General features: G+C 43.7%; 2 protein-coding genes across 5 annotated transcripts in view; one reads left to right on the forward strand and one right to left on the reverse strand.

The window, feature by feature from the left end:
* Positions 1–5,319: 5,319 nt before the first annotated feature.
* LOC142016075 (cytochrome c oxidase subunit 5B, mitochondrial-like) lies at positions 5,320–13,127 on the forward strand. Its single transcript, XM_075000207.1, has 4 exons — positions 5,320–5,586; positions 8,971–9,041; positions 10,744–10,843; positions 12,845–13,127. Exons 1-4 carry the CDS (start codon positions 5,496–5,498, stop codon positions 12,955–12,957), a joined length of 375 nt encoding a protein of 124 aa, XP_074856308.1. The 5' UTR covers positions 5,320–5,495; the 3' UTR covers positions 12,958–13,127.
* A 141-nt stretch (positions 13,128–13,268) lies between these two features.
* Positions 13,269–21,941, reverse strand: part of HERC4 (HECT and RLD domain containing E3 ubiquitin protein ligase 4) — a 76,441-nt gene continuing 67,768 nt past the window's right edge. For all 4 annotated transcript variants that reach the window (XM_075000202.1, XM_075000204.1, XM_075000203.1 and 1 more), the window contains one exon: positions 13,269–15,495. In XM_075000202.1, coding sequence (XP_074856303.1) covers positions 15,287–15,495 — 209 coding nt within the window. In that variant the 3' untranslated portion in view covers positions 13,269–15,286. The remainder of the gene's footprint in view (positions 15,496–21,941) is intronic.

Raw genomic sequence — 21,941 nt, forward strand, 5'->3', positions numbered from 1 at the left:
ATCTTCCTCCTGAAAAGGACTGAGCCTCTGGGCATCTGTTTTCGTGGGGGATGGGTGGGACCCTGGGCTGTCCTTGGCATGCTCAGTGATTAAGTGCCTACACTATGAAGGAGTTGGGTGTTGAGTGTGAGTAGAGGTAGTCATGACATAGACTGTATTTCTGCTGTGTCCGCTTAGAGATGGGAGGCAAGAAGGAGTTTGCCACAAGGTCTCAGCAATCTTTGCCACCCTCTCATGCAAGGGCAAAGCCAACCTGGCAGGGGCCACCTGACCAATTTTACTAAAAAGCGCACCTGATGGTTCTTCTGGATGCTAAGGTTAGAAGCTACCCTTTTCACAATGTCCTGATGGGCTCAGGTCATCCAGTAGGGCTAGAGGTGGGGGCCCCACGATGGCTTCATGAGGGGATGAAGAGGCATGTAGGTGGACAATCCTTCCTAAAGCATTGAGGGTGCTCTTCTGGGTCTTCCTTGACAGGTGGAGTTACAGAGTGGAGAGACTTTGGCACCGAAAGCTGTCTGCAAAGGGAGGCTGATGGTCCTTCTGACATGCTGGTTACCGAGCATGGCATCTGTGGAGGCATGGGGGGGGGCCCATGAGTTCCACTGGCCACACAAGCTTCTGTGAGCTAGTCTGCATTGCCACAGGAGGAAATAGTACCCTTAGCACCAGGGGTTGTGCTGGTGGCAGGGAAACCAACTGTTATGCAAGACTCCCTGAATGAACATTGGCCAGTAACAGGATGGGTCCTGAGAGAGGACTCCTGTTAGAATGGTAGGACAAGTATGAGTGTCAAGACTGGCTCCTTGGAGACAGATGGGGGCCCAGAGCTCTGGGCTATGTCCTGAATGGCAACCAGAGCTTAGCTGAACGGGGGCAGTGCTCTAAAGCAGAATGTGACAGCAAGTGACCCCTGCACTCGCTTGGGGTGAGTGCCAAGGAGAAAGGCGCTGGTGACTGGCAGTTGTAAGGTCTGTGCTGGTTGTTCAAAGACCTTTCCCTGGATGTGTGATGGGAACACTGTCCTTAAGAATGTTGACCATGCTGGCACATGCATGCTTCCTCAGGTCTGTGCCTGCTTGCCAGTGAGCCTCACCTCAATCCACTGAGGGCCCTTGCATCACTGGAGGACCGCACTGAACTACTGGTCCATGCCCCCTGGTGTGAGGGGGCATATGACAGCAAGCTTCCCTGGAAGGGGAGCACTGCCTCTGAGCAGACCAAGTGGGGGGTCTCAGTGCAGGCTTCCTCTGTGTCAGGGTCTGGCATCAGCAGCACCGACAGGGAGAGGATGTTCTAGGCTGCTTGAAGAGCCTCTGGCATTGAAAGAATGTGGAGGTGAGACTTGCTGCCTAGATGCAGTGGTGAGGAGCAGACTGGACTAACCGCATTCTGAATTAGCCATGGAGGTCAATGGCACTGTGATGGGTGGGGCCACATTAACCAGCAGCTTAGATTTGTCCTTATGCAGTCCCAGAGATCTACCCTTCTTAAATTCCTTGGTCATCTTAGCCAAGCCCTAGGAGGGGAAACACTACCATGTATACACTGGTGCAGGCAGTGCACTATGCAACAAAGCATGTGTACTCCATGCCAAGTTAGAATGCTGATCTTGATGTGGAGCTAGAGCCAACCCCATGAGGATAGCCTCTAGCTAAACGTCCCTCATCTTTTTCCATCTGCAGCCTAAAAGACTTGCAGATGTGGTATTTGTTAATATATGTTCTAAGCATAAAAAAACTTCTTGTGCAGGTCACTGGATGGCATTGGCCTGCAGGGGCTGATACTTAATTTAAAACTGGGGGAATGAGGTTGTTCAGCATGCACTGTCCTGGGCCTAATGCCTCTAAGGGACTACTAACTACTCTAAAGTATTACTGTCAGCTTCACCTCTCCAGATCATTACCTTGTAGCAGCATCGGTGTCTACATTTGTCCTCGAGTGTCCTAGCTGATGGGACAATCTCATGTACCCTTCTATTGACGTCAGTGGAAAATTGCTGCAAAATGTGGAGCACTTCCCATAGCTGGGAAGTCATCTTTCCACTAAAGTTGACATTGATGCAGAAATTCAGCATTGTCTGAGCCCTGCAAGCTCTGCTTTTGCCTGCCTGAGACAGAGTCTTTGAGAACTGGGACATCTATCACAAGACAAAGCTCCTTGTATACCTGCAATGGTTGTTCCAACACTATGCATGTGAAAGGCATTTGAACAATATAATCAGTGCTGCCTCAGGAGATTCTCAGATATCTCTTGGCAGGTAAGTGCATAAACACTAGCATCCTGGAAGAGTCAAACATGAGCAGCATTGAAGCCATTATCATACATCAGCAACTTTGTTGGACTAGTACATGATTTGGATGTCTGATCAGCACCTCCCAAAACATTCTGTTTACCGAGTTAGAGGAAGGACAGAGTGTTGGGGACCAGCAGAAGCGATATAAGGACATGCTGAATGCACACGTGAAGTAGTGCAGCATCCGTGTCAATGCTTGGGAGAACCTTGCCCAAGACCGTCCCCAGTGGAGAATGCTAATCCAGGAATGGGTGGTACAATTTGAAAGGTCCTGCCACAGTGCAGATGAGGAGAGGTGGAGAAGAAGAGAAAGCATAAAAAACTGCCCGGCACCCCTCCAGGAGCTACCAACACCTGCCTCTTCTGTGACAAGACATGCAGCTCCAAAACTGGACTGATCAGCCATCAACAGACTCACAAATAGGAGGGTGACATGCAGATGTCCTACTCATTATCAAGTGACCACCAAGAATTACTGTCAGTATTACTAAAGGGAGAAAAAAGTTCTTCACTAGTGTAAATGGGATCTGAAGGAATGCTTCCATTATAGCTCACTGGAGCAGAGGCAGGGGAGCACCCTGGGTGTCTATGTAAATACAATTTGCTCCTGCTTTGCTTAGATTTGTTAGATAGTTGCAGATGGAGTGGTATTTTGTACATTGTAATCAACTTAATTGGTGACCCAACACCAGTTCTGTTTGTATTAAAATGCAGGCACAGCTAAAATATAGTTACTAATTTTGAGGGAATACAGAACAGGAGCCTCTTAATTGTGTTGGAGTTATGTTTTGTCTCTCCTGCTTAGTAAGAGTTAAATCATGGTGAGCTGAAATAATTTGAAGTTGATGGGCAGAAGTTACAGTCTAGAGGTGGATGGCAGCAGATGGTGGTGACTGACAGGCAGCATGGCAGTGGCAGAGAGGCAGGTGCATGGCAAGTGATCAGTGGAGTGAATAAAAGGTTTCGTCCCCCAACCTCCACATCCCCCGTGATGCGAAGTGAATTCTGTGGATGCACCTCTGAACTTTGGTTCTTTACAAACTGAGGACAACAACTGTTTGGGGAGTGGGGGCAGGCAGAGAAGAGAAGGGGATGTTTAGATTGCTGGACTTAAAAACCTGACAGGAAAAGGCTCGTATATAACCTACTCAGGGTGGAACATTTACTCATGGCTTGTGTTTATAAACCCTGTTTGTGGTATTTTCCCAACTTAATGCCAGTTACTTCCCTCCCTTCTTTGAGATTTCTTTTCTACACACAGACTGTTTATGTGTGGGGAAATAATGCCTCTCATAGTCACCAGGTGGGGTGTGTGTTTTTCCCTGGTTATAGGATCGGGGCTTGAGCCAGTTCTGAGTTGGATGGATGGAAAGGAACCTTTAGGTACTGAACTAGCCCTGGCTGCTACTGGCTGTACCTGACAGAAGGGTTACATAATCAGTTAAGATAAGCAAATAAAATGACAGCAAGTGTGATAGCAGTGAAGTTCCAAACACCATCACCTGTGGCAAGAAGGAACTGAGGGTGGAGGGAGCCAGCAGCCCCCTATAAAACAAGCTGTTGTGTGTTTCACTCTAAGGGAGCACCAAAGCTGGCCCACGCGCCCCCCCCCCCCAACACACCCCACGTTGGTTGGACATTAGCAAGTGCTTGAAGAAGAACATTATCTTCACCCAACACTTCTGAGAAATAACTAAACAGCAGCTCATTTCTACTGAAATCAGACAGAAGCACTGGGGCATGTACGCTGGATGCCAGCATTGACAACCTGATAGGAAGCTGTCAAGTGGCACTAGAATGGTGTCAGCAGTGAGGGTGCCCAAGAAAAACCTTGAGAAGCATCTTCAAGAACTCAGAGAGCAGGGCAGCTGATTTCTGCAATTTAAAGCCAAAGGAAGTAGTAGCAGCAAAGAAACTACTTTCTACTCAGTGCACAGGTTGTAACAGTGTATGAATACTATCTGAGATGGGAAATGCTGTCTGGGACATTGCTCCTCAGAAGTTTAACCAGTTCTACAAGGTGCGTTATCCCTGCAACTGAATTCTATGGGTGTCATGGCAATGCACTGCAGTCCTGAAAAGAAGCGGAAATGAAGATGGCCCATGGTGCTGGAAGGTTGAAGTAGCAAAGAGGCACATGAATCACACGTGGGGCACTAGTGAGAAGCCGGCCAGTGACAGGCAGAAATTGAGGCCCTTTGTAGCTGCCTGACATACCAGTAGGCATAAAAAGTAATGACAATGATGTCAGCGTAAATTGAGCACTTGGGCAGTCAACTAGGAGCAAGTCTGGTACTGCACAGGTGATTATCAGAGTGCCCACAGCCACCGAGGGTGGCAGCATGTTTTTCTAGGGGTGGTGCACATGATAAAATTGAGTCTCTCTTTGGCTGAAGACAGTATCAGGAACATTGTTGTGAGAGTCATGGACAGAGGTGGTTAGGTTGGGTCTCTCCCCTTCCCTGCCCATCTAAAGCAATGGAGAGAAGAATTAGGACAGAAAAATTGATGGCAGGTGCAATACTGTCGTAAACAACAAGTAGTCCTGTGGCACCTTATAGCCTAACAGATATTTTGGTGCATAAGCGTTTGTGGTTAAAGGCCACGAAAGTTTATGCTCCAAAATATCTGTCAGTCTATAAAGTGTCACAGGACTTCTCGTTGTTTTTGAAGATACAGAGTAACTCGGCTATCTCTGTGAGCCTGCGGTAAGATTTTCAAGGGGCTTCAGGCTCCTGCGTCCTGAGGGACGAGGATAACTAAAGTAAAAGGTGTGCGGGGGCATCCTAACCTCATCCCGCAGAATGAGCGCTCCCCGCGCGGGGGGGGACGCTAGAACCGCGGGCTCTGCTGTGTCCGAACCGGCCGAGTTCAGCCCGCAACTTAGTAGCTAGGGTGAGTTGTGCCGGACGACAAATAAACGTAGCAAGGGCTCATCCTGCCCCATACCACGTGGCTCCACCCGCAGCAACGCCCCCACCGCCCCCAGCCGAGGCCCGGCTTGCCCGTAGGGGGATGAGGGCTGTGTAGCCATTTGCCTGACAGCCCCGCGTGCCACTCACCTCGCTACGCAGCAGCCACGCGCCGAACCGCTCCTCCCCCACCGCCGAGGTGGCTGCCTGGCTGAGTGCCCGTAGCCCCGCCCGACGGCCGGCAGCTGCCGCTCCGCGCGCTGACCTTGTACTGCCCGCGGGGCACCATGGCGGTCAGGCTGCTGCTCCGCGTCTTGCCGCGCGCCCTGCCGGGCAGCCGTTGGGCCGCGAGCCCCGCCAGAGCCTTGAACGCCCGGGGTGCGTCCAGCCGCAGCAGAAGGGGGCGTAGGGGGTGGGGCCGGGCAGGAGGGAGCGGGGGCCGGTACGACGGCATGTGAGGGCAGTTACGGGACTGGCGGGGGGCGTGTGAGGGCAGTTATGAGGCGGGAGCCTGGTACAGTCGTGGGCGCTGGTACAGAGGCGTCTGAGGGCAGTTATGGCGGGCAGGATGGGGCGCGTGAAGGCTGGTTGGAGTGCATGGGGGTGGGCAGGCTGGGGGGGACGGGTGTGCGCGGGCGGGGCGGGCAGGGCACGTGCGTAGGTGGGGTGTGAGGGTCGGTAGGCGGGTCTGGAACTGGGCCAGTGGCGAGCAGGGAAAGTGGAGTTCAGGCGCTGAGAAGGCGGGAGCAAGGGTTAGGGTCTCAGCCCCTCAGGCCTAGACAGTAATTTATATTGGCAAAAGAGTAAAGACTCCCCCACTGGCATTCTAGCAGCTTAGTTAGTGATGCTGAATCTACGTTGGAGCTAAAAATAATAATCACACCTTTCATCCAGTGCTATGGGGATGTGGCTTCCTATTTATTTGCCATTCAGCCAAGCCACAGGAGCCCTGATAGCCTTCATGCACACAAGTGGCATGGAATTTAATTCCTTGTGTCTGGGGTGTCTCTGTGGTGGAAAAAGCACCATGTGCTTCCATCAAGAAAAAGTGTTGAAATCCAGTTACTGAGTGTTGCACAGATTATTATTCTGGAAAAATGGGGAATAAAACAAACCAGAACAAAAAACAATAGATGCTTTCTAGAGCAATGTCTTAATTTGGGATTTTGCACTGGTGGTGTTGGTGTAAACAACCCTGAATTAAATTAGACAGTGAAAATGGAGATATTAGTGTTAATCATTTCCTCACTTTTATGGCTGTTTTATCGACATAGAAAAAATTTGACTTCCTATCACATTGATGCCCTATCAAGAAGAAACCTGCTTAAAATGTGTATATGTGGCTGCTTTTACTAGTGATTAACCAACAGAGTATGTCTAAGTAGGACACTTAATAAGAGGTCCTTTACTCTGGAGCTCTCTCTTGGTCCAACAAAGCATAAGGCTCCAATCCTGCAAACCATTCCCTGCAGATGTGCCCTTTAGGCTTGACTAGAGTCAAGCTAACTAGACCATGTAAGATTGTGTTGGGATCACACACAAGAGCAGGAGTCTGTATGAATCATTTGCAGATTTGGATACTTCTGTTGTTAGCCTCTAAAGTGTTGTGCAAGATCCATTTATATGCATGGCATTTTCACAGAAGAGTGGTAGGAGTTTAAAGATTTGGAGTTTCACAGTGTTGTGATGGGAGGGAAGCAGGATAGTGTTTCAGTGGCCAATTTGTAAATGTGTTTTCAATATCTGTGAAAATGACACTTCAGTATAGGATAGCTGATGGTGTAGAGTGGGTTTGTATAAATCTGTGGATGAAACCAAGGTGGAAGAGGTTTTCAAGCAGTTTAGAGAATAGGATTAGATTTCAAAATATCTTGATAACTGGAAAACTGCTCTGAAGTTAATGCAGCAAGGTCTCAATTCTGGCAGGTGCCACATTTGTGAATTAAATTATTAGCGAGCGGCCACCACTTCCCTGGGGCTCTGGGGCCAGGAGCGCCAGTGCCTGCTGCTTTCCCGGGTCCCCATGGCCCCAATGCCGGTTTGTGCCTTCCCCCATGGCCCCAGCTCACACTCCCTGGCACGTGGGGCTCAGGCTTCAACCCCCCTACCCACCACCCCCAGACCCCAGCTCCAACCCCCTGGCCAGGCTCAACCCCCACCGCCTGGGTCCAACACCCTGCAAGGCCCAGCTCAGCTGCAGCCTCCCACCACCCCTGCCCCCCAACCCACCACAGACTTAACCCTCCTGCCCCCTCGGAAGGCCCCAACCCAAGCCCTCCCCAATTTATGCAAAATTCAAGGTACGTGAGGGTTGCATAGAACACAACCCTTGCATACCTCAAGGGATTACAGTGTAAGGGTATTTCCAACTTACGACCAAATCAAGTTAGGACCAGGTGTTTGGAACGTAACCCATTCATAACTATCTGTATATGTAAACAAAGTAGACAGTTATTCTGCTCTACTCACCACTGGTGAGACCTCAGCTGGATTACTCTGTCCAGTTTTGGGTACCATGCTTTTCAAAAGATGTGAACAAATCGGAGGGTCCAGAAGAAAACAACAAAAACTATCAAAGGTGTAGAAAACATGATCTCTGAAGTACAGTTGAAAGAACTGGGCATGTTTAATCTAGGGAAGGCTGAAGAAGGATGTAAGCTTTCAAATACATCAAGGACTGCTATAAAGATGACAATGATCAATTGTCTTCCATGTCCACAACAAAGTAATCAACTTAATTTTCAGAAAGTTTTAGATTAGATTTTCAGAAAAACTTTCTAACTGTAAGAATAGTTAAGCCCTAGAACAGGCAGGTTTTAAAGGAAGTTTGGAGAAGCAACTTTCAAGAATGGCCTAAATATACTCAATCCTGCCTCTGCTTGGGAAGATGAGCGTTCAAGCACTTGCAGCCCTATGACAGCTAACAAAGGATGGGAGCTGTGGTGTTGGTTTCTGTTGGATGTAGAATTGTCCATTAGGGATGGGACTGACACCAACTTTAATGTTCAGTGTTTGGACGCTATCAACCAATAATTAAATTTATGTTACTAGAACGCGACAAAAAGTGTTTGAACTGGTGCATGGTCTCATTTGAGGAAGCACCCATTATGAGGGGATTCTTTACAGCAAGGGCTATAGCTGCACTGCCCTTACTTGATAGCTTTCAACTATCCCTTTGTTATACCAGAAGAGCCCCCAGGCAATTTGAAAAGAACCGTTGCCCAAATATCAGATGGAGTGGCTGTAAATAATACAATATCTAACATGTAACGTGAGGGCCAGATTATCCCAAATCATCCTCCGGCAGTGTTCCATACATTTCCTCCAAAAGCATCTTCTACTGATCACTAGGATAATAAGACTTGATGGCCCTATCTCTGATCCTTATGGTAATTCCTATGTAATATCTTATTTAAAATAAAAAATGCTTTACAACTAAAAATTTAATGGGCATTTATTTATGTTGTTGTCCAGGACATGGGTGTAATGTTTTCCTTTAGTTATTAGCCAAGTCTGAATTTTGCATAAATAGAATAGAATCAGAGAACCACTAGAACTGGAAGGGACCTCAAGAGGTCATGGAATCCAGCTCCCTGCCCTCTCGGCAAGACCAACTACCATCTAGACCATCCCCCATAGGTGTCTGGCCACCCTGCTCTTAAAAATCTCCAGTGATGGAGATTCCACAACCTCACTAGGTAATTTATTCCAGTGTTTAACCACATACTATATAGAATACTTCTGTATTTTATTTCAATTTAGGTGTTCCCAGTGATGAGGAACAGGCAACTGGACTTGAACGGATAACTCTAGAGGCTAAGAAGAAAGGACAGGTAAGTATTTAATAATGAATAATGTTCACAAACAAACATTATATTGGGGTTGAAGTTGTAAATATGGAAGGAAATGCTGAATAAAATATCCATTCAAAACAAAGCCTACAAAGCAATATATTCAAAGTTAAGAATATACCCACACCTTCTAGCTATGAAAACCTTTGGGAAATGCAGAAATAAGGTCTCCTAAACCTCAAATTTGCATTCTTGCCCCTTATAGGGAGGTGTGACACTATTAAATATACATTTGAGGTTTGTGTATGAAAAGTTCAGTGTAACTGCAAAGTACCAATTTCTGTTGTGGAAGCATGCCTGGAGAGCCTAGGGCCCTGATTCTGCAGCTGGATCCATATGGAAGGGTTTATGTTGGTCAGTGATCCACAAAGACAGATCCAGTTGCAAGATTGGGACCTAAGTGAACTACCCAGAATTGTGCTGCAGTAGATTTGGTATGAAAAACTGTTAATGCCTGTTCTTCAAACCTAGATCGATGGCTCATTGTTTTACCTTGCACAGTTACGTTAAATTTTATTATGCCTTTTTCCTGATCTGTAATACGTGCCTCTCTCATGGGATTTTTGGGGCATCACTGATGTTTTAAAGCACTTACACAACTTAGGATGAAGGTTGTTTTATAGAAAATAAAGACTTTACAAAGTCACTGTGCATGGCAAAGTAGCAACTTAGAAGTTCCTTGTTCTTACCCCTCTGCGCAATTCACTGGACCACTTTGCCTCTCCGTGCGTTCCTTCTCCCTGCTAACTCCCTCCCCACACAAGCATCCTATTTCTGTAGAGGTGGTCTTCTGTCCTTCTCTGCCCCATGGCTTAACAGACAATTTTTCAGTGATTATGAGAGTGCTTTACGACATTTGCATCTAGCTAGCAGACACACTAAGACTAAAGCATTCAAAAACTGGTTTTAACAGCTGCACCAGTGCAGTGTGCAATGCAGGATTGGGCCCTAAATATTGAGCCTCATCCCTGAAGCTATATGAACGTGGGACCAACAAAACAAGACAATATGGTGCTGGGTTTACTGTTAGCCAAACCACCACCAGAGGAAGTTACGAAACTGTTTAAAATACGCTGTAAATAGGACAGCAAGGAGTAAAAACCCCTTTCAACTACTTTTTCATTTCTCTCAGGTTTCTAAAAATATTTCTGTTTCAGCATAATATGGAACATGGCATTTCAGGCAGATTGGCCTTTACTGGATGTCAAGCGATGGAATCAAAATAATCGTGTACTTGCCAACTCTGTTCAACCCTGACTATAGAGAGACAACTGTGCCTTCATGAAAAGGCACTATAAATAGCACCCATTTGCTTTAGACAGCGAGTATGCAGTCATGAGTTCAGCTTGTATTTTTAGTGACATAAAAGCTGATACTAATAGCTGATACTCTAAACAGATTCTTCCATATGAATGGACACCCTGTATGATAACATCCATGAATTAACATCTCACCAACTTGATAAATCAGTATCTAACAATAAGATTTGACATTTTTCATCTTCCCTTCTGTGACTTTCATGTACCCGTAGTAGTATTCTAAGGACAATTTACCCATGTTCAGATGATGATAATTAAGGTAATTAAATTTCTGCAGTCCTGTGCTACAAAATCTTTGATAATACTTCTCGTTAACCACATTCTTGATCTAGCAGTTGAGATTCATATTTTGTTTTTCTCTCAAGGATCCATATAGCATACTCAAACCCAAGCGATATGCAGGAATTAGAGAAGATCCTCATATTGTTCCATCTGTCAACAAGAAGAGACTAGTGGGTTGTATATGTATGTATCAGAACAACTTTGTGTATGATTTTAATAAATTGCCCTATAGTGGGTTAATATTTGCATTAATACTTCACAAAACTCACTATGAAAATTGATCTTTATTCTACAGATTATCTCTTGGTAGATATTCAGTCATATCTGCCTATTTTAGTGACTAACATACATTCTTATTGCTTTTGCTAACATGATAAGAGTTAAAGAGGGATTGAACTGGCTTCTAATTCTTATGTATGAAAGCAGCTCTAATTTCGGGAGTGGTTAAGACCTGTGCAACCACCTTGAAGGAAAGAGGAATGTACAAGTATCACTGAGTATACTATCTGAAAACAACAGGGATTGTGTGCAAGTTAAGACAACTTGGACTGTAGAATTTGTACATCATCACCAGGGAGAATTCACGGTAACAGTTTGCAACATGCTTACTTAGAAATTGGACATATGACAACCTGCAATGCCAATTTAGTTGTAAAAAAGCACTTATTTGTGGCTATCCGTGAGATGAGTCAAAACACTGGCACTAAAAATTAATGCATTTCACACATTAAACTGAGTTGAATAAGAGCAGCATTCACTCCTAATAATGTAGGGGCTGCTGTTCCAATAGGATACTAACAAAGGAATTTCCATAGTGAAGGAAAGTTGCTCGCTAAGCTTAGAAATTCATGGTTGCAGTAGTGTATAGGCCTATGACATGCTTAGGAATACCAGAAGCAAAAAACAATAGGGTATTTTAATGGTCAACTTACAAAGTGGAAGTTAGTATAACTAGAGTCTGAGTCATGACTAAATGACAATCAAGATATCCTGTTCTAGTGCCATGTTACGAAAATGATCTCACTTTGCATAGGAATTCTGGTCTGAAAAGATTATCAAACTCACTCTGTTACTTTTACTGATTCCTTAAAAGCATGGATGTTTCAGTAAGACAGCAAACATATCAAATGTCCCATTCTAGAGCTCAACAACTCTGAGTTTCCTGGTGGCTGACCAGACTCAGCACTGCAATGCTCCCTGTTGAAGGCCCTGGGGATCAGCTCTGTGTGCTCTCTTCTGGTGACAGCTCATGGCTTCCATTTCTGCTCTGGAGACCCACATCACTTCAAGGACTGCAGCACCTTCTTTATGACACAGCCCTCTGTGCTGCCCTCTTCCAGGGGACAATATCAGTCCATTGTCCAGCCACTGCCCTCAGTTGCTTCTGCAGTCACTTGTCTGGACACTTACTCAGGGGCAAGGCAGAGGAGGGGTGGAACTGGGGGGCAGGTGTGTGTGTCTATCCACTACTCGAGATCCTGGCCCAGGGACCCTGCAAAATGGCAGCCACATACTGCATCCCCTCTAGCCTCTCAATACCTTTCCTTGGGCCACTTCTTCACAGCTCACAGCACCATCTTTGCCCAGCCTCAGCCTGCATTTACATGAAGCCTGCCAAAAGCTAACTTTAACTCCCTGGGTCTGTACTTGCAGCATTGCTCTGTCCGGGGAGCTTGCTACCTTCAGCTTGCAAGACAACCTGTCCTCCCTCCTGAAACTCCAGGGACTGATTTAATCTGCTTTGCTACCCTTCTTATATGGGCCAACCCAGCCCTGATTGGCTGCCTCCAACCACTCTATTAAATCCTCCAAGCACAGTCTGAGGCAGGCAACCCATCGCACCAAGTCTTCCTAAAAACTGCTTCCCCCCCCTCCCCCGGGTTAGTGATCAATTTATACTTATTCAACAACAAGTAAAACTTTTTAAGTTCATCACTTGTTTCACCCCACTGCCCAAAAATCCAGTGCAATGCACATTAAAATGGATTAACTGTGATAGAAATTGACGACAGAAAAGGAATGAGACAGAGTTAATCATTGTGTAGCCTGATTCCGTTACTTTATGTTTAGATCCCAGCACCCAGGGAATGCACAATGCTTTCACTGCAGATGTGCCAGAATACTTAACATGAGAAATCAGAAAAAAAAAATGAACATTTAATTTTGCTTTTCCTCTCATACCAGGTGAGGAGGACAACTCTGCTGTCATTTGGTTCTGGGTGCATGAAGGAGAAAGCCAGCGTTGCCCATCATGTGGTGCTCACTACAAGCTTGTCCATCATGATGTCCCACACTGAAAATCTGTTATTTAAATGAACCAAAGAGGATTTTCACTATGTGGCTAAATTTCACGATATGATGTGCACTTGAATCTGTATGCAAAACATGAAATATTTTCAGTTTCTATTGGTTTTATTAAAAGCTCCAGTCTTGTTTTAACCTAGGTTAATTAAAACAATGAATAACACTGCAGAAATCTGTCATTCTTCATAAAACTGAGGAGTAAATCAGAGTGGTGGTTAGGAACTTTTTTTCCCCAAGAACTACTAGTTAATGTAGGGTGATTCTCTCATCTCTAATAAAATTCCTTAATCTTATGACTAAAGCCCTATCACATTCATACCCTGGTCTCTTGTGTGAAATCTGGTCTTTTATGTACTTTTACCTTACACTCTGGGACATTACTGCTATCCTTACTTCAGTGTCACTGTTAGCACAGGCACTGCCTTTGGACCTGGGCACATAGGCAGCAGCTGCCACCCTCTGGCTGACCAGTGCTGAAGGCAGCACAGAAGTAAGGGTAGCAATACCACAACAGCAGCCTTGTTAGCCTCTTTTGGGTTGGGACCCCCCAGGTTGAGACATGCTGAGTCTTAAGGACTTTATTTTGCCTTTTTTTAAAATCCACAATCATGGATTTTTATATCACCATGACATTTAACATTTAAATATCTGAGACTATTGTGCTTTAATATTTTGTATCCATGGGCAGAATAATTTTTATGTGCACCACCAGTCTAAACCCATGCTGCCCTGTGGGCGGCTGTTGGCATTCTGCTAATTAGCTGGGTGGTTGCTGAAGTGCTCAACTTACAGGGAACATTGTCTAAAACCATGAAATGCAAGATTTTAAAAACACTATGATTACAGAATTTACAAAAGTAGACTGTGAATTTGTTAGAGCTACACTTATGGCCAAAACATTTTCATTTGTGCTGGTATCCCAAGTTATATGATGAGATATGCCTACCAAGAATAGTAGTGAAGAACATTAATAGAGGTCACACTTGAGCTGTAAACATGTACACATACAATGTCATGGTTGCAATCATACCAGGAGATGGTTACAGCCTTATATATATTTTCCCTTATTGTGCTGAACTGAATCAATACTACAACCACAGCCTGGATGGTATCAATATTCTAATGAGTGTTTCACTTAAAGTTATATTCTGGTTAAAGAAATATGCATGATACATGCATCCATACACTAACACGTACATGAAGCAACAAAAGTTTTCATTCAAGTATTTTATTTTGTAACTTGATTTGCACTGCATTTTAAAAATCTAAAAAAAATAAATATTTGTTTCACAGCTGAAAGTCACATATGTATCAATAAGACATAAGTATGGTGGAATTTAATCAGACCAGGCAAGTCAAATCCGAAAACGTTCCACTACGCACAATCTCAAAGTACTTATTTTTAAATTCAGAATAAGTACCAAAAGGTTAAAAAGGTATTTCAAATGTATTTTAGCTGGAAAGCGGTGACCATTGTGACATACCAAAACGTAAACTTTCAACTTTTAAAAATGAAATGTTTAAATTCATGATAGCAATTGTTGCGCTCTTCACTTAGGTTGTTAACTTTTGGTTGCAGAGATTAGATTCCCAATGGTCAATTAACCCCTTATAACTTTATCAATTATACCATCAGTAATAAAGGAGAAATAGCTTATTGAGTCATTTTGTCCATCTTAGCAGAAGCCATATTGCAGTTTTGCACAACACAAGCAACTACCCCATGGAAACTGGACCGTTCATCATAAAGGGCATGGTCATTTCAACCATCATTGTTAAACCAAAAACCACACCATCAGAAAAATCTTTCCAGAAACCACTTTTTTTTTTTTTTTTGTTAAAAGCAATAAAATAAAACTCAAGTTAAGTACACGCAATAGAAACCATACTGCTATCAGAACTGGAACTATTTTATTACAAAGCTTTATTTACAAAATGAAAAATAATCAATTGGGACTATCATAATAGGAAAAAGTTAAGTGTTTTCATTCAGTGATTGAAAAAAAATAAGCAAGTGTTTCATGCATTCACATGCTAAATTGTTTTTATAATATGTGACTTGAAATTCATGTTAGTGAAACTTAAGTCATTCACAGTCATTTTTATTTTAAAGATGACAAAACATGGTTCTGTACAAGCTGTGTAGTAACAGTTCATTTCTGAAAGGACTTTTTGGTTTCATGAATATTCATATCACTGAACATTTTGTGAATAACCAATTGTTACATTGTCAACTTATCCACTGAACTTACCACCACAAGAAAGACAAAGAATCAGTTTAATGCTCCCACATTAAACAACTACAATACTTCACTTCTAAAATTATACTAAACTGAAGCCTTCATTATGATCTATAGCCTGGATAAGCTTAGATTTTAGAGTTTCTTTGTCTGTGTATTTTGGAAGATCAAGAAGATTAAAGCAAGTGTGAGATACCGGAAGATACCCTTCTCCACCTCCTGTTGGCTGGATGACTAGTTTCAGACACTTCATTCCAAGAATAGGAATACGATCACTGCCTGTTAAGAACACTGCCAAGGAGAAACAATAAAAAGCAAAGTAAGTGACTACTCTCTATCATAATGATAGTTACATACAATATTACACTTCGAAATCCCCATTTTCAATTTTCTATTACATGGTTAGTTTTTTTCATTAAAGTAGCATGATTTTAATTACAAATAGTACATGAGTATTGTATGACTGATTTACATATGTCTAATTCTGATTATATTGTTAAATGTGTATCAGAACAAAACGTCTCTCTCACATTGGGGCGTACTTATATAAAGAACAGTGAGTAAACATTTTTATGGACATTTTTGGGGGGACTATCACATTTCCAGGTCTCTAAGTAACCAGGTTGTAATTTGCTCAATGTCAGTTATTTGTGTCTGCCCTGTATTTGCAATATTGACTACAAGAGCCTTTACCAACAGATTTGTTTTTGAGTAAGGAAATTTCAAATGCAAATGTCCCCTTTTTATATATTTCTGCAGTCCAGCAGCTCTCACAATTCTGTTATACCTACCTGGTTTCTTTCCTATCTGTGCAGCTCCAGCAGTTGTCTAAAGCACAGGACAGCCCAGGCTGACCACACTCCTTTTTCGCCATCTTTCTGTCACATTTGCTGCCTCTACAAAAGCTGTTCAGCACAGTTCTCTTTGCTCCTGATCATTTTGTCTTTAATGTTCTTTGTTTTGGGATTGTAGTGAGCATTCTTTGGTTTCAATTCCTCTCAGTCTGGGGAGTCAGCACTGCAGTGGCGGAGCTCCTCTGCCCACTTTCAGGAATGGCACAGCAGCCTAAGCCCAAATCAGACTGCCTCACGGAGAATTAAACAGGCTGAATGGAGGGTGAATTAAGCTTGGAGTTGGAGGGGAATGTTAGGACCCTCTATTCCCCCAAAAGCAACTCCACCACAGAAAAGCCTTGCTGAGGGAGACTGAGCAGGACTTGGAGAGGCTCTTAAGGCTGAGGAAAATTTCATTCAGTACATCCAATGGTTAAGTCCTGGAGCAATGCAAGACCACAAGGGTAATTTCTTAGACCACAAGGATAAGTTCTTAGGTGGATATTAAGTCCACCACAAAGCTCTGAAATCAGTTCCAAATGCTCTGGGGAAAGAAGCAGGGCTCACAATCAGTCCCCATGTTTTACCAGCTTGAATGAGAAGTGCAGCAAGTCCCTGTCCCTCAGCCTGGAAACCTGGGAAATTACAAGGAAGAATTTTCCATTGGGTTTGGGTCCTGTGCAAGGCTAGCCATATGACCATATCATGAAGGTGTGCACTGACTAACACATTACCATGCAGCAGATGTTCTGGTTTGGGATGCTCTCGAGGAATGCTGCCGAAAACACCAGGGCTCTAGTGGAATGGAAATTCAGTGGACAGGGAGGTGCTTTCTCCAAGTCATAAAACATTTGGACGTAGGACGTGATCCAGCATGAGACTTGTTAAAAGGAAAAGGGGAGACCTTCCATACTCACTGCCATAGTAGTAACAAGTTGTGGTAGCCTCCTAAACTGCTTTGTTATATCTATGTAAAAAGTGAAGGTGCACTGAACATCCAGGCAGTGAAGTACATGCTCCCTATTATTAGTGTGGGGTTTTGGATAGAAGACAGGCAGAAATACAGTTTGGTTGACATGGAAGTGGGAGACCACCTTAGGCAGAAAGGGCAGCTGAGGCTGTAACTGAAGCTTGTCTTTATTAAAGAACAGTTGAAGGAGGTTCTGAAGTGAGGGCTCTGAGCTCACAAACCCTGGCTGAACTAACTGCTATTAAGGCCGCCTTCCAAGATAGCTAGAGTAGGGGTAGCAAGTGGTTCACAGGGAGGGCCCACTGACATAGAGAGCAAGAGTTTCAAATTTCACTTATCTATGCAGGAAACTTACTGCATGTTTCATGAAAAGAGGGTGCCAAGGAGTTCAGAAACATTCTTGCCAAAGGTAAACTCTCTTTTCCGTTCCTTATAGAGAAATGTTCCTCCCATTTTGTCTAAAGCCACAATACCCAATCAAGAAGCAGTAGCATGTTTTGAATTTTAGAAAACCAAGATTTAAAATCAAGCACAGAAAACCTTCAAGGACATTTGGGCGTTCTGCTAATCTCCTTCCGTTCACAATCTTCAGGAGTCAGTCTCTAAGCTCTCCCTTACAAGATGGATTATACTACGTATCATTGGCTGTCTTGAATGTCTCAATGTTCTTATCCCAGAAAGAATCAAGGTGTGCTCCACAAGACCAATCACAATCTTGGAGTCTGAAGGAGGCATGTGCTTCTACAGCAGAGGTCTCCAAAGCAGCAACATGGTCACTGGATAACACCTTTATCAGATATTGTAGAGCAGACTTCGTCTTTTATAGAGGCCTCCTATGGCAGGAAGGTGCTGAAGACAGTGGTCCAGTAATAACCTTGCTGACTGAGCAACAGTAAAAAGAGAAGGGTTCTCTTCCCTCCCCCAGCCTTTTGTCCACCCTTTGCTTACTGGCCACTATTTCCCATTGAGCAGAACTGTGGAAGGTGCTGGACTGCAGAAGAAAAAGTTTCTCGTCCAATTTCTTTTCCACAACCTATGCCTCCCGCCCTAATTCTGCTCATTCTGGATGGCTCATCAACTGACTTCACCTATACCAAGTAAGATCACTTTGTACAAGTGATCTTACAAGCAAGGATTTCTGTTTACAGCTGTTTGGTTGGTATTAGAATTATTACTACTATTACTATTTAAGAACATAAGAACGGCCATACTAGGTCAGACCAAAGGTCCATCCAGCCCAGTATCCTGTCTGCCAACAGTGGCCAGTGCCAGGTGCCCCAGAGGAGGTGAAACGAAGACAATGATCAAGCGATTTGTCTCTTGCCATCTGTCTCCAGCCTTTGACTAAAGGCTAGGGGTACCATACTTTACTCTTGGCTAATAGCCATTTATGGACCTAACCTCCAAAAATTTATCAAGCTCTTTTTTAAACTCTGTTAGAGTGCTGGCCTTCACAGCCTCCTCTGGCAAGGAGTTCCACAGGTTGACTGTGCGCTGGGTGAAGAAAAATTTTCTTGTATTCATTTTGAATCTACTACCCATTAATTTCATTTGGTGTCCCCTAGTTCTTATATTATGGGAACAAGTAAACAACTTTCCAATATTCACTTTCTCCACACCATTCATGATTTTATATACCTCTATCATATCGCCCCTCAATCTCCTCTTTTCTAGACTGAAAAGTCCCAGTCTCTCTAGCCTCTCCTCATATGGGACCCTTTCCAAACCCTTAATCATTTTAGTTGCCCTTTTCTGAAGTTTTTCTAATGCCAGTATATCTTTTTGAGGCGAGGAGACCACATCTGCACGCAGTACTGAAGATGTGGGCGTACCATAGTTTTATATAGGGGAAGTATGATATTCTTCGTCTTATTCTCTATCCCTTTTTTAATAATTCCTAACATCCTACTTGCTTTACTGACTGCCGCTGCACACTGTGTGGATGTTTTCAGAGAACTATCCACTATAATTCCAAGATCCCTTTCCTGATTTGTTGTATCTAAATTTGCCCCCATCACATTGTATGTATAATTGGGGTTATTTTTCCCCAATGTGCATTACCTTACACTTACCCACATTAAATTTCATTTGCCATTTTGCTGCCCAATCACTCAGTTTGCTGAGATCTTTTTGAAGTTCTTCACAATCTATTTTGGTTTTGACTATCCTGAACAGCTTGGTATCATCTGCAAACTTTGCCACCTTACTGCTTACTCCTTTCTCTAGATCATTGATGAACAAGTTGAACAGGATTGGTCCCAGGACTGACCCTGGGGGAACACCACTAGTTACCCCCTCCATTGTGAAAATGTACCATTTATTCCAACCCTTTGTTTCCTGTCTTTTAACCAGTTTCCAATCCACGAAAGGATCTTTCCTCCTAACCCATGACCACCTAATTTACATAAGAGCCTTTGGTGAGGGACCTTGTCAAAGGCTTTCTGGAAACTTAAGTATATTATGTCCACTGGATCCCCCCTGTGTGCATGTTTGTTAACCCCTTCAAAGAACTCTAATAGATTAGTAAGACACGACTTCCCTCTACAGAAACCATGCTGACTTTTGCCCAACAAATCATGTTCTTCTACGTGCCTAACAATTTTATTCTTTACTATTGTTTCTACTAATTTGCCCAGTACTGATGTTAGACTTACCGGTCTGTAATTGCCAGGGTCTCCTCTAGAGCCCTTTTTAAATATTGGCGTTATATTAGCTGTCTTCCAGTCATTGGGTACCAAAGCTGATTTAAAGGATAGGTTACAAACCACCATTAATAGCTTTGCAATTTCACATTTGAGTTCCTTCAGAACCCTTGGGTGAATGCCATCTGGTCCTGGAGACTTGTTACTGTTTAGCTTATCAATTAGTTCCAAAACCTCTTCTACTGACACTTCAATCTGGGACAGTTCCTCAGATTTGTCACCTACAAAGGATGGCTCAGATTTGGGAGCCTCTGTAATATCCTCAGCCATGAAAACTGAAGCAAAGAAATCATTTAGTTTCTCTGCAATGGCATTATCTTCCTTGATTGCTCCTTTCATATCTCTATCGTCCAGGGGTCCCACTGCTTTTTTAGCGGGCTTCCTGTTTCTAATGGACTTAAAAACATTCTACTATTGTTTTTTGAATTTATGGCTAACTGTTCCTCAAAATCTTTTTTGGCTTTTCTTATTACATTTTTACACTTAATTTGGCAGTGTTTATGTTCCTTTCTATTTTCCTCACTAGGATTTGACTTCCACTTTTTAAAGGATGCCTTTTTATCTGTCACTGCCTCTTTTACATGGTTGTTAAGCCACGGTGGCTCTTTTTTAGGTTTCTTACTGTGTTTTTTAATTTGGGGTATACATTTAAGTTGGGCCAATAATATGGTGTCCTTGAAAAGTTTCCATGCAGCCTGCAGGGATTTTACTTTAGTTACTCTACCTTTTAATTTCTGTTTAACTAACCTCCTCATTTTTGTATAATTCCCCTTTTTGAAATTAAATTCCAGAGTGTTGGACTGCTGCGGTGTTCTTCCCAACACAGAAATATTAAACGTTATTATATTATGGTCACTATTTCCAAGGGGTCCTGTAATAGTTACTTCTTGGGCCAGATCCTGCCTTCCAGTCAGTACTAGATAGAGAATTGCCTCTCCCCTTGCGGGTTCCTGTCCCAGCTGCTCCAAGAAGCAGTCATTTAAGGCACCGAGAAATTTTATCTCTGAATCCCGTCCTGAGGTGACATGTACCCAGTCAATATGGGGATAATTGAAATTCCCTATTATTACTGAATTTTTTATTTTGATAGCCTCTCTAATCTCCCTTAACATCTCAGCATCACTATCACTGTCCTGGTTAGGTGGTTGATAATATATTCCTAGTGCCATAGTCCTATTAGAGGAAGGAATTGCTATCCATAATGATTCTATGGAGCAATTTGATTCATTTAAGATTTTTACTTCATTTGAGTCTATATTATCTTTCACATATTTTCCACAAGTTTTTACACAGCTTTAGAATGAACTATCTGAAAGATGTCAAAGAAAGGGCCAGAACAGGCTGCGCTGCAGCTTTGAACCACCTCCAGAACTGCACACTGGAGGCAAATAGCTTACCCATAGTAAAACTATTGGAGATGCTACAGCATTTCGGTCAAATCAAATTATATTTCCACCAAAGAAAAAAGTCAGTCTGGTAAGTAATAAAAAGGTGTCTAGTCCAGGATAGACAGAATTCCTAGACTTTTTGAACAGATGAGAATGGTGATTTCAGTCTTGTGCAATTATTTTAAGTTTACTGTCATGAATAATACTCCAACCACTTCAGATTTCCCCAGATAACCTGTTCCAAAGTTGAGCACTGTGGCACATCATGAAGGACGACAAACTGTATTATAACAGATCATTGAGTGAATGAGGAAGTCAAGAGGCTCTCTTGGAATGTGTCCTGCTGCGAGCTCTGTTACAAAACCAAGAGTTTCCGCAGAAGCACTTCAGCTGGTCACAGCTGTATCAACACTTGAGGAGAGAAGAAGGTGTAAACTGGGGTGGGGAGGGGGGAGCTTTTTTAGTTTGGAGGCCACTGGCCTGTAGACAAATCCCAGAAGTGAGAACCAAAACAAACACCCTCACTGATGTGGTCCCCAACTATGAGCTATGGAATTGGGGGGGGGGGGGGGGTGAGGGGGCTGCAGGAGTGGGCTGTGGGGGGGGGGGAAAATCGAGGCAGGAAGGAGGTATAGGAGAGTGGCAGGCATGGGGGTATAGCTGAGAGGAAGGGCACAGGAGGGCTTAGGGTGTGGGGTCTGGGAAGCAGGGTGCAGGTGGAGAGTCTCGGTGGGAGGGAGATGGAGGGGTTGGAGTGCAGGGTCAGGACGGTGATGAGGGGTCTGGGAAGGAGGGGCAGGAGCAGGGTACAGGTGGGGAGTGGGGGTGAGAGGGAGGATGCAGG

This window comes from Carettochelys insculpta, chromosome 7 (genome assembly GCF_033958435.1).
Source record: "Carettochelys insculpta isolate YL-2023 chromosome 7, ASM3395843v1, whole genome shotgun sequence".
In the NCBI taxonomy this organism is placed as follows: domain Eukaryota; kingdom Metazoa; phylum Chordata; order Testudines; family Carettochelyidae; genus Carettochelys; species Carettochelys insculpta.